Raw genomic sequence first — 12,179 nt, 5'->3', positions numbered from 1 at the left:
GAAGAGACTGTATTTTGCTGGAGGATATCTGTAGTTAAGCCAGGGGATTCTGACACATGCTTAGAAAAATCAGAACCTTTTAACTCTAAACCACTGTACACATAAGAAAATGCCTCGGAGCCACCAGCAAAAAAAGAAATTTCTGCTGGGTCATCATCTATAAATTCCTCTGACACCTGCAGCTGCGAATTTGTCAATGTGAAAAGAGGGGCACCTCGACTTACACGCTGATGCTTTTGTTCAGCCACAAAAACACCTTTGGTAAAGTCATCCTCATCATTGTCATTTTTACAAACAGCAACCCTGCCCTCATTGCTACTGCTCTCTACATTTAGATCTAAACCACAGCCACTCTCAACAGAACAAGCAGGGGTACAGTTTCCTGCAACACTACCAAACCCAACACCTTGGAGGATGGGAGATCCAGGCTGCTGCATCGGTTTCCTTCCCGTTTCTTCTGCTGGTGGTGAAGTGTTTTCTGGAATCCTTATATATGGTGCTTGGGGGTCCAAAGAGGAAGGGCTGGTTTCTGCAAAGATGGGCAGGACAGGAGTAGGAGTGGCCGATGAGTGAACTGAGTGGAAGGGGGCAGCTGCTGAGGCAGGAGACCCTGGGGTTCTCAAGCCCTCAGTAAATGGGACACTCTAAGAGGGAAAAAAGTAGAAACACACACAAAGAAAAGATTTTTATAAAACATAAAACAAAATGCAACATCCAGTTCCTGATGTAGAAGGAACACGTTCTTCCAAAGAACTTACTTTACAGCCAACAAAACATTGCATACAGAAATGGCTCCAGCAGCCCCAGTAAGAGGCAAGTTCTTTTTTCCTGAATTATGATAATTGGACAGAAAGTTAAATCCATGTACTTTATAGCCTCTGCTGAAAAAGCATCCACAGTGAAGAGTAAAACAAAATGACAGTAAAATCCTCTGGCACTTCCTTAACCTTTCAGTGAAACACTTGTTTGCTGCCACTGACTGTAGAAGGCATCTATACACTGAACTCAAGACTTCCACAGAAAGCAGTTAGATAGTACCTGAAGACAAACTAATCCTCTGAAATAAAAACATACTAGAAAGTATATCATTTTCTTTTCAGTTAAGCTGAAATCTGAAAAGGAAAATATTACTTGCTTTAGACTCCACTAGTTACAACTATGAAAAGTGATAGCATCTGTAAAAAGAAGAAAAACTGCACATCAGGGACAAAGATCAAACAGTGAAAGCAATTCCAGAAAAACAGTTCACCCAGATCACCTTTCCTTAATCATCATCACCTCAGAAAGCTGGTTGTCAGCTTCCCTGCAGTACTGGGGGTGCTGCAGAACTGACCTGTTTTGGCACATCTGTGTTCGAAGTGCGAGTGGATGCTCTGGCTCTGCTGTGCCTCCTGCAGAACAGAGCATCTTGTGAGATTCCAAGACACCAATCAGCCTTCTCCCTTCCCCAGTCAGCTATTTTGATTCTACTAGCCAACAGAAACATCTTAAGCTGTATTTTGCCATGTTTTTTAAAAACTAGTTCAAAATCTAAAAAGTTACAAGAGTTATAAATTAAACAACGTGAGAGGAAGAAATAAGAAATGGAAGAAATGTGGGAGTTGGAGTTTAACTCATTCCCTTGTCATCAGTCTAAATATCTACAAATGAAGGGCTTCAAAACCAGAATGACTTATTCTGTAACAATTTTATAAACAGCTTAGAATCCTGTCAATCCTATAATTTATGGCATATAGAATTTTATATGTTACATCCCAAAAACTAGTATTCTGCATCACACTCATGGTTACATTCATTCAATGTTAATAATTTACTACAAAGTAAATCTTTCATACAGAAAAGGAGCTTAACTGGAGTCCAAAACATTAAAAATATTTATTAAGAGTAGGTTAATGCAAACTTAAAATTCTTATTAAGTTCCTATAACCTTTCAGATTAAAGACTATGAAGAGCTTCCCACATGAAGACAGGATAGCATCAAAGGAAGTAAATGACAATTTTATAATGAAAATTCACATTCTTATTTATTTATATGTTTAGAAATTAATGAGTATTTAAAGGTGGCATATGCAGGCTTGCAGATCCCAAATTCAATTATGTGCTCTGCCACTGGCTACTTGCATCACTACAGTGACATACAGACAAGCCCTCACTAATTTCAGTAAATCTTTGAAACACATAAAATTTTTTAGATGGCTGCATCATACATTGTCCACAGACATTAAAATGCAATAATGTTTTCCTAAGATCCTTTACAAGACCATAAAATTCAAAATTTTAAAAATTTAGTTCCTTAAATTTGAGGTTGACTTTAATTACTGAGAAATCAGCAAATGACCATGCCTCTAAGCATCATTTAGAAACACTGAAATTTAGGAAATGAGAGCAATGTGAAATTCTCAACTACATTTCACCTTACAAAATTACATGTACTTACCTTTCATATGGGGTTTTCTTCACCCCACTGTCCTTAATATAATCCACTAGTTGCTTCTGTGTCCGTCCACTGTGAACCCACAAAAGCAGAAACATTATGAAATGCAGTGGATGAGAATTATAGATGGAATGACTTCTGAATACTTTTTTTCCTCTTGATCTCATTTTCCAAGATATAAGGAATTCATCTATAATAAATCCATTCTGTTTCTCCTTACCTGTATCTGAATGATGACCCTCTGGTGAAAAACACTGCTTTAGCCTTTGGCTTTGGCTGATCAAAGAGCCTAAAGAATGTGTGATATTCAACACAGATTTTCCAGAAGTTTTTACATTCATCCCTGCTTCCCAAAAGAAACTCCAGCGTATCTTGATATGGGCCCTGGGAACAAAACACCCAACTTAAGTAGCACATAAAATGGCAGTGGATGAGAAAAGGAGAGTACAATAGGTGCCAACAAAAAAGCTGAATTCCAGTAAAATGCAGTATTTTGCTAGGTCACCTCTCATATGCCTCAAAGTAAACAAACTGACTCTGAAAGCAGTTTAAATGATGTAACAGCTTTCAAAACTGTTTACCTTGAACTGTAAAAATGTTTAAAATGCATTTCACTTTACAAACACATTCAATATAATCCCCCTTAAAAATATGGATCACAAAAAGTATTTTAATTTCTTTTCTCTCAAATTACTAAGTGCATCAGTAGTGCTTTTAAAATACTTTCTCTAGAAGTTCTAAGGCTTGTCTTACTTCCTGAGACTTAGACAAGACTGGAAAATACTGCATATTTCAGAGTACAGTTATCACATGAAATTTCTGAGGGTCCCTGAGACACATTACTACACACGCAGAGAGTGAGTCCTGCTCCAGCTATTCTTGATACACATGCCTATAAAATGTTCACAGACTTTTTCCCTTCATTTTAAAACAACCCTACATTGAAAATAATCTAGTCATGCAGTGTGTAAACAGCTTTGATGACATCTGTAGTCAGAAAAACCTACTGTAAATCAACCAAGCATAAAAAAAAACACTTCTGCTTTACAGACATACAGAAAGGATAAGGCTGTAGCAAAAGCAATCAGTTCTTAGAATCAAGCTCCAAAAATATGGTCTCAGTAATTTATCCTTTCCTGAGGTGTATCAGGTTATTCTCATTTGAACCAAGGGACTCTCTGCCAGATTTTTCACTTGAGCAGCACATACTCAACAAGTTCTTGGAAGAAACTGTCATATAATGCAGTATACTGCTGATAACAGTGATTATAGTGCTCTATTAAGGAGCTACAACCAAAAGCACTCCCTAACACACTTTTACCTAAACAGAGATTTACTATTTCAATGCTTAAGTTAACTCAGCTTATTTTGATGATAATGGATCAGATCATTGATGAGAGTGTTAACGACCACTTATATCCAAAAAAATGTTAAATGTAACTTTTTCAGAGTACTGATGCAGGATGCACTAAATATTTATTTGGGTGTTGTGGTTTTTTGTTTTTGACATGTATGCCTATGTCAAGGATAAGCTGAGGCTGATACATGAAACCTAAAAAATCTAGGGCAACAGAAGCTGGGTGAGAAAAGATTTTTAGTTGAATGATGAAACCAAGCCTAGCTCACTGAAAGTTCTTTTATAATATTTCAAACTCCAGAATTTTTCAGAATAAAATTAGGTAATCGTTATTTTACACTGACCAGCCCACAATCACAGAAAAACTTACACAGACCTCTGGGTGGAGTTTAATAAGGAATCTTTTCCTCTTGAAGCTGAGTTTACGGACCTTCGACCAGTTGAAGGTATTGATTTTTGTATTCCCCTGAATTAAAATGATGACAGTTAAAACTTGGCAAAAGTTTCAGAAGCAAGAGTAGCAAACAAAATTCTATTGTGGGTATATGAACGTGTGTGTGTGTGTACACATATCACCCCCAAAACCAATTCTTTTGGATTTTTTTTTTTCCAGCCAATTGTCCCTGAAACAATTTTATCTTTCAGTACAAGGATAGCTATAGGAGTGCAATGTCTGTCTGCTTCTGCACAGGCACCAGAAAACCTAGGAAACCAGACAGAAACATTTCAATGCCATTAATATTCACAATATTTATGGTACAAGCCTCTGCTCCAAGAACAGACTGCACCAAATGATTTTTTGGGGCTTAAATGACACTCCCTTGACCTTAAAAATATGCTAAAGTTATCAAAGACACCTGAGGTTAAAAGGAGAGACTTATTCCCAAGAGATGCTAATGGAAAGACACACACGTGCCCAGTCTGCTTCCCCCACCTTACCTGGAAGACAAGCACACCCATGTGTGACACAGCTAGATTAATTTTGGTGCCCTCTCGGTCAGATGCAAGGTGAAATCTGATGCCATACATCTCCAGTTTCCGAGCAATTTCAAGCACTTGAAAGTCAGGAGTCTGACCCCTATAATGAGGAAGAAAAATGAAGTTTTAAGAACAATCAGATTCTAGAATATTGCCAACATGGCTAACACACTCAAGTCTTAAATCTGGCACTAGATGAAAATTGTGTCCCATCTAGTTGGGCAGTTTCACTCCAAATGAAGTATTATACTGCAACTTTTGTAATGGCAGATGACCAAGCCAAAATGAATCCCATCAACAGAGACACTGAAACAAATATTAACCAGCTTAGAGATTTTTCAGCTTAGAAACAATCAAGTTGAACAAATCCAAATTCAATCCACAATACTCCTCCTGCTTGCTTGTATACACTTGAACCAGATGACAGCTGGACAGACAGCACAACAGAAACAAAGGAAATATTGCAACAGAATGACCCATTTCAGGTAGGGTTTGGGGACTACATCAGAATTATTATGCCATTACTATTGGGTGCAATGCATTCCCCCAGTTTTTGGCTGTATGTCTTCCTCCTTGATAAGAAATCCAGAGGTTTTTAAAAGTGAGTGTCACCTGCTGCTGAAATGACTTGAAAAATGGGGAAGATGTACACTTGGAGCTCCTCCTCTTTAAGTGTACACAGAGTTCAAGCAAGCAATACAAAGTCTATGACAGACTCTGGCATATACCAGTCACAGGTTCAGCCTTCACATACCTCTCCACAAGTCTGCTGTAGTCAAACAGCTGACATCTTATATTCCTGTATGACAGAAAAGTCCTGTAAACCTTTTGGTTTTTAACTTTCCCCTTATTTTTCTTCACAAGGAGCTTACTGGATTATAGTGCATTTTTTGGCTGGCTCTCAGGAACAGAAGGGAAGGTCACAGACTCTGCATCCATAGAGCAGGAGAGGTGCAGTGCCTGCAGCACCTCTTGCCCAGGAGGCAGAAGGCAGTGCAGAGCTCTCATGCCACCATGACATGCAAGGGCTAAAAGCCCAATATGTGGAGCACCCCAAAATATATACTTTCAGAAGCTTTGAAATGATCTAGTAAAACACTGATACTGATGAGACCTTTTCCCTGTAAGTCAAAATTGCTTCTATCAGTTTGGGGGTCCTGACATGGGCCCATGGGGTTTAGGATACTCCAAGAATAAAAAAAATGCTGCTGTGGAAATGAAGGAGATTCTGCTGCTGAACATGCCCCAGTTCCACTGCAAAGTTAAAAATAAAAAAAGAGTCCTTACTGCAAATGCAAGACTGTTGCCTAAGGTAGTCTCTGAACAAAAAAACACACTGCAAGACAACACTACTGCCCAATTTTTAACATAAATATGGTCCAGGAAAACTACCTAATACAGAAGAGCCTTATCCTGTGATAACTCCCTGGAAACACAAACAAGCTCTTAGCAAGACACACGTACACAAAAAATGCACTGAGAGAGTAACCCTGAATGCACATATATTTGACAACAGGGTTTCAACAGTAATCTATTGCCTCACTCATTCTGGAGGGGAAAAAAATAATCCAAACCACTACAACAGGAAATCCCAAACTGATTTTGCCAACTGGGGAAATCAGGAATTCAGTTAGGAGCTTCAACTTTCAAAGTTCAGTCCATGATCCAATCTTATCCAAACATTGGTATTATATGACCACGTATAAAAGGGATTGTAAAGAATTAACAGAGAGGAACAAAAATCTGATTTCAAACTGAAAAAGAAATGCCAAATGACACAAGTGCCTTGTAGCTGCATTTCTGCCAGTGTAACCACCACATGTACTAGTTATGTCTAAGAGAGTAAACTGGTAAAACAGATTTCTCTTCCCCTCACTGAAATAAGTAATGCTGGAATAAGTGTTTTTATAGGGGCTTTAAGTGTTACTAGCATTTCTTCCATAGATTCCTTAACTGTGTCAAAAATACCATGGTTCTGTTGCTGAAGCTTCATAGCTGAAGCACCATGGTTCCTCTTTATTAAACACACAAGACAAAAAAAACCAGATGCTATATATTAATTTTGGCCACAGCTTCCTGAGTTACACTCTTAAGAGCACTGACTATAACTCATAGAATCATAGAATCCTTTAGGTTGGAAGAGACCTTTAAGATCATCAAGTCCAACCACTGAGCCAATAGGGCTCTAAAGTCCTCTGCTAAAACAGATCAGAATCAGGGTTGGAAGTGACCAACTCCCACCCACACCAATTCTTCTCACCAGAGCAACATGTGGTGTTTTGTCTTTTGAAGAGGATGCTGAGGAAGCTCAGGTTGCTGGAGGTTGGGAAGGGTGGTTGGAAGGAAAAAGAAACAAAAATTATTATCAAATGGCAACTAGAAAATTTGAGCTACATAGTACTAAAAATTCTTCATACACAGTCCAGTATAAACAAATGTGGAACCACTGACAGATATCCTATGCTCCACTAGATATGATCCCAAGCACAGTGCATCTCAGAAAGATAATAATAATTTAAAGAGTGTCCTCACGCACACAACCTGCCTGTACCTACCAAAGGAAGACTCTTGAGTGGGGCAAGCTGGAGGCATGTCAGGCAGCCCATGCTGCACACAAACAGTTACAAATGAGACCTGGTTTCAGAGTAATTACCCTCAGATGTTTGCTGCAGACTAAGCTGCACAGACCTGCCTGAAAACAATCTGGTCTAATTTTGTTCATCCATTAAGCAGATAAATCTACTTAATCTTCCTCAGGTCAGTGGACAACAGACTATTTATCACAAGTATTTTCCAGCAAAAACTGCCATCAGTGCAATAGGTTTTAGTGTAAAGATTCCTTGCATCCATCCATCTAGACAAATATCAGTAGTGTGCTAGAATATTCACAGGGCAATTGGAGCAATTTATTAAAGATAAATGCTGTTAAATGTCAGGTGATTTACAGAGCACTTAAAACCAGTGATTGATATAGAACTTTAAAGATGAAGTGCCAAAACACTGCATGGGTAAAAATTTAGACTATGTAGCAACCTGCAGTTACAGTTTTTACTCATTAGCCTAGTTGTCCATGATTTAAAATATTTAAATCATGGACAACTAGGCTAATGAGATGTGAAAGGACATGAGGGATAATAGTAAACGTAAATATAAATTAACTCTTCTATTTCTCTCCTGATTTATGAAGGAACACACACAAAAAAAAGGCACTTCTTTTGATAAACTATAGAAATAAAGTAAGTGAAGTTAATTCAGGCTTTTTGCTGAAGCAACTAATTCATGTGCTACACCAAAAATAAGACTAATCCTGTTTATTGTTACTACATTTGCAAAATTAAATACAAAACAAGTATTTCTGTATTTGTGAAAGCATTAAGAAAGTATTTGTAAAAGTGAAAGAAAAAAAAAGGATATTTAATAGAAAGGCAGCTTGCAGCTTTCAATTCCCACCTTTCTGAATACAATATTCTCAATATACTCTCTTCTTTTGATACAGAATGAATTGAGTTAAGTCATGCTTTGTGCTGAAGCAACTAATTCATGTGCTACACCAAAAATAAGACTAATCCTGTTTATTGTTACTACATTTGCAAAATTAAATACAAAACAAGCATTTCTGTATTTGTGAAAGCATTAACAAAGTATTTGTAAAAGTGAAAGGGAAAAAAAAAAAAGATATTTAATAGAAAGGCAGCTTTCAATTCCCATCTTTCTGAATACAACATTCTCAATATACTCTCTTCTTTTGATACAGAATGAATTGGATGCACAGATCCTGTTCTATTCAGCTTTATATATTCTTCTACCACTCCTAAAAGTTATGGTCAAGCAATAAGAAATAAAAAAAATAAAATAAAAAAATCAAACCACAACTTTCTAATGTGAAGAGACACTCCAGAGTGTCATCCAAAGAGACTGAATACCCTCTCCAAAGGCACATGCATCCTCCTGCTCTCCCAGCTCACACATGGTGCAGAAGGCATCCTGCTGCAGCTCCAGCCCACAAAAGCCAATTCAAAGCTCCTGGCTTGACTGGACAGAGAAACAACACTGTGAACTGGGGTACGAGTAACTCTACTCAAGGCCAGGCCAGGGCTGCAAAGGAGGAACACTGAGGCTGAAAGACAATCATGCAGGAGCAGTCAAGAGATGAGCCATCCCACCAGAAATGGGTCTCTTTTCCTGGATTCTCCATTGATAGGAGAAGTCTCTGCCCAAAGCAGTCACCAGTGGAAGAAAATATCAGCCTGCTGAAGGTAAGGGGAGGAATAACAAGGTCAACAGAAGGAAATACAGAATGAAAATAAAATAAAAAAAATAAAAATATGATGCACAAGGATGACAATAGAAGCATTTTGGTCATCTAACTGTATAGTGCATGGCCAAGAAGGAGACTGATGGCCAAGGGCCATGCTCCAGCTCTCTTCTTGTAGCAGAAAAGAGGAAAAATGTGTCTGAGAAGACATGGGACCTTCACAGCTATTATGAGTGGAAAAGGGTGGCCAATATCCCTGTGTAATGGAAGAGAGAAGAGCTGTGTAAGGAAGCCACAGCTATTTTAGGATTGCAGTGCTTCCAAAATTACATCTCTCTGGAAGAAAAATATTTCCCAAGGTACAGAGGGATATGAAATATATGTCCAAGGTGCTCAGGTATCACTAATGTTCAATTATAACCTTTTCTAACCACATGCCTCAGCTTTTAGTCTTAAAATGGGTTGAATGTACACTTCTAAAATACTGCCTAATAATATTTGCAGTAATTTTAATAATATGACCGTATTATATGCAATTCTCATTAAACTAATTAAAAGTGCACTTATAAAGGAAGGAAACTTCTTCTGACAGGCAAAAATACAAACTTTCCCTTACTGTAAAGGATGAGCAGAAGTAACTTGTTTGAAAAAAAGCTCAGACCTAATTAACAAAATTACCAGTCCCTGACTCACTCAGAAGACAAACCTTTCCATCAAAAAAAGTAAACCAAGAAAATTCTCCCCAAGCAGAAGGAACACAATCAGACCCAGATGATTACCAAAGGGCTGTTCCCTGCATGGCCTGGACGTACTTACCCCAGAACTACAAAATTATACATTCTGTCTCAAATTTGAGAGCCATCAGCACCATGTCATCAAACCCTTTCATGAAGCCATTTGCAGCATTAGACTCCACAGCCTCTTGCAGCAGTGTATTTGCTTTGAAGTTACTACCTAATCATTTTAGCACTTTTCTTTGGATGTGAGAAAAATAATCAAATATTACTGTGCAATTAATGGCTTCCCTCCTCCAGCTACATCTCCTAAAGTGAAGAATCCCAGCATACATTTTAATTTACTTCAAATTACTCTAGAAAAACATTTCGTTTGTTCCTTCAGCATTTCCATATACACCTCAAAGGATCAAAAGCAGAAACAAAAGCAACAAACATCTGACTTCATCAAGAATTAAAGCCGAAATTCCATCAGTACTGATAATTTCAGTACCAGTGAAATGAGAGATCATAAAAGCAAATAGTTAATTATTGAAATTCTCAGGAACTAGTTTTCAAATAATACAGATGTGTACACAGCCTTTGACACAAATGCTGCCCTGAAAAACCTCTTTGTTCCATCTTATAACAATGTCAATCCCTGAGTTTACCTATGCAGAGTAGAAGGAAAATTTAAATTTCTAATATAGTATTTGGATTAAAATGCATAACCTGCATAATAAACTGTGCAGGTAGATATTCACAACTCATAAAAGCACTTCAAATTGCTAAATCCTAATACACAAGGCCTCAAAAATTACAGAAAAGACCTACTGCATGAAATAAAACCTCTAGCACCATTTAATCAAACACCTTTCTTTTGATTTCATCTGTCACCTCTGAGAACTGCACAAGCAAGTCTAGGATCATTATGGCATGGAATAGACTGAAATTTCTCAGCAATATTAACATTAGGTGCTTAAAAGTCTAGGAGGACAAATCTGTGGCACACACCGGTCTTGCAATTCAAGCCTTGAACTTCCCAGTGATATTTTGGTCTCAACAAGCCTCCCTGTAGGTTGACTTCTCTTCATGAGCATCAAGTTTGTTTGCTCCAAATCTTCTTACTTACCAAAATATTTTACACTGCACACACTGAGTAGATCTACACATTTTAAGACCACCCAAATTAGACTGTACAACACACAGGCTTACTGTACATAGAATGTGCATGGCAGGAGAACTGGGCATTTCAAATAATAAAGCACTTGTTTCCACAGTTTCTGATTATGTTGGAATTAGTTTTTACATTCATGGCATATAGTTTATTTGTCCCTAATAAAATTATTTAAAAAAATACTCCAGCTGTAATATAAGGTATTGCATAAAGTCTGATGAAAGTTATTTCTCTACCATTCCCTCCATCCTCCTCCATCTTCTTTATGCTTATTGAGTACAGAATGAGTACAATGCAACCAATTTCTCATTGTTCAGACAAAAATCAAGATCTATGCATTTGACAGCAAGCTAAACTTAAAACTTTGTACACCAGAAATTCTGAAGAACGATTTTGCCTAAAACCATTATTACAAGCTCATGATAGCTTTCTTTTGTATGTCATTAAAGTTTCACTGAAAAAATCACTTAGGATAAACTACTGCTGAAAACTCTGTTCTACCTATGTAACTTTTCCTGCTAGATATAAATGGTGCTTAGCTGATAGAATCATAACATCATTCTGTTGTGCAGCATGCTCAACCTCTACCAAGTGAACCCATCTGCTTCCCCAGCAGTACACATTGGGGGTGTAGTAATCCTCACTTACACATGCTTCCTGTGGAACTCCAGAATCTTTCCTTCAAGTCTTTCCTGGTTTGGCAAATACTGGTTTGCTTTTAGGTGTTCTCGATCCTCTGATTCATCAAAATCCCCTATTTCAGCTGGTAAAGACAAGACAGCAAGGTTAGAATAAGAAGAAACAATGGAAAAGAAACAATGACAGAAAATACTTGGTAAATCTGTTTTCCTTTACATGCTTTAACTTTGCTCATTAGGCTTTGTATCCAGCTTCAATTTAAAAAAGCTCACATTTCTCCCAAGCAGACTTCCTGAGGATGATACCTGTTATCTGAACATCATTTGGAAAATTTAGATTTCTTTAAAGTCCAAAGATGTAAGGCTTCTAGAAGACCCATGAGGTGGTTTACACAGTTCTCCCTTAGAGGTATCTCCTACCAAATCAAGATATTTCAGTTTAATTTTTCTAAATATATGTAAAATAGCTATGGTCAAGTCTACATGGGAAGAGGGAAGATTAAATTTTAGGAACTGTCAAAAATAATTCTAAAGCACAGCTCATTTTAAGAGGCAGGGGCTGGAGTGTCATGTGATAGCAAAGACACAAGTGATGCCCAGTTAGGGCTGCTGGAGGCTCTCCCAGAG

The 12,179-nt window shown here is 37.7% G+C and overlaps 1 protein-coding gene across 1 annotated transcript in view; it reads right to left on the bottom strand.

The window, feature by feature from the left end:
* The window catches only part of LOC103771224 (FERM, RhoGEF and pleckstrin domain-containing protein 2-like), a gene marked incomplete at both ends in the record, with an annotated part of 29,065 nt that extends 17,388 nt beyond the window's left edge, over positions 1-11,677 (bottom strand). Inside the window, 7 exons of the mRNA XM_008938517.1 lie at positions 416-644; positions 1,334-1,391; positions 2,438-2,506; positions 2,655-2,818; positions 4,162-4,257; positions 4,731-4,869; positions 11,563-11,677. Of these exons, the coding sequence (XP_008936765.1) occupies positions 416-644; positions 1,334-1,391; positions 2,438-2,506; positions 2,655-2,818; positions 4,162-4,257; positions 4,731-4,869; positions 11,563-11,677 (870 nt within the window). The remainder of the gene's footprint in view (positions 1-415; positions 645-1,333; positions 1,392-2,437; positions 2,507-2,654; positions 2,819-4,161; positions 4,258-4,730; positions 4,870-11,562) is intronic.
* Between the last annotated feature and the right edge of the window lie 502 nt (positions 11,678-12,179).

This window comes from Merops nubicus, unplaced genomic scaffold (genome assembly GCF_000691845.1).
Source record: "Merops nubicus isolate BGI_N331 unplaced genomic scaffold, ASM69184v1 scaffold30590, whole genome shotgun sequence".
Lineage (NCBI taxonomy): Eukaryota > Metazoa > Chordata > Aves > Coraciiformes > Meropidae > Merops > Merops nubicus.
Note: the sequence above shows the minus strand (reverse complement) of the source record. Positions and strands in the feature narration are given on the sequence as shown.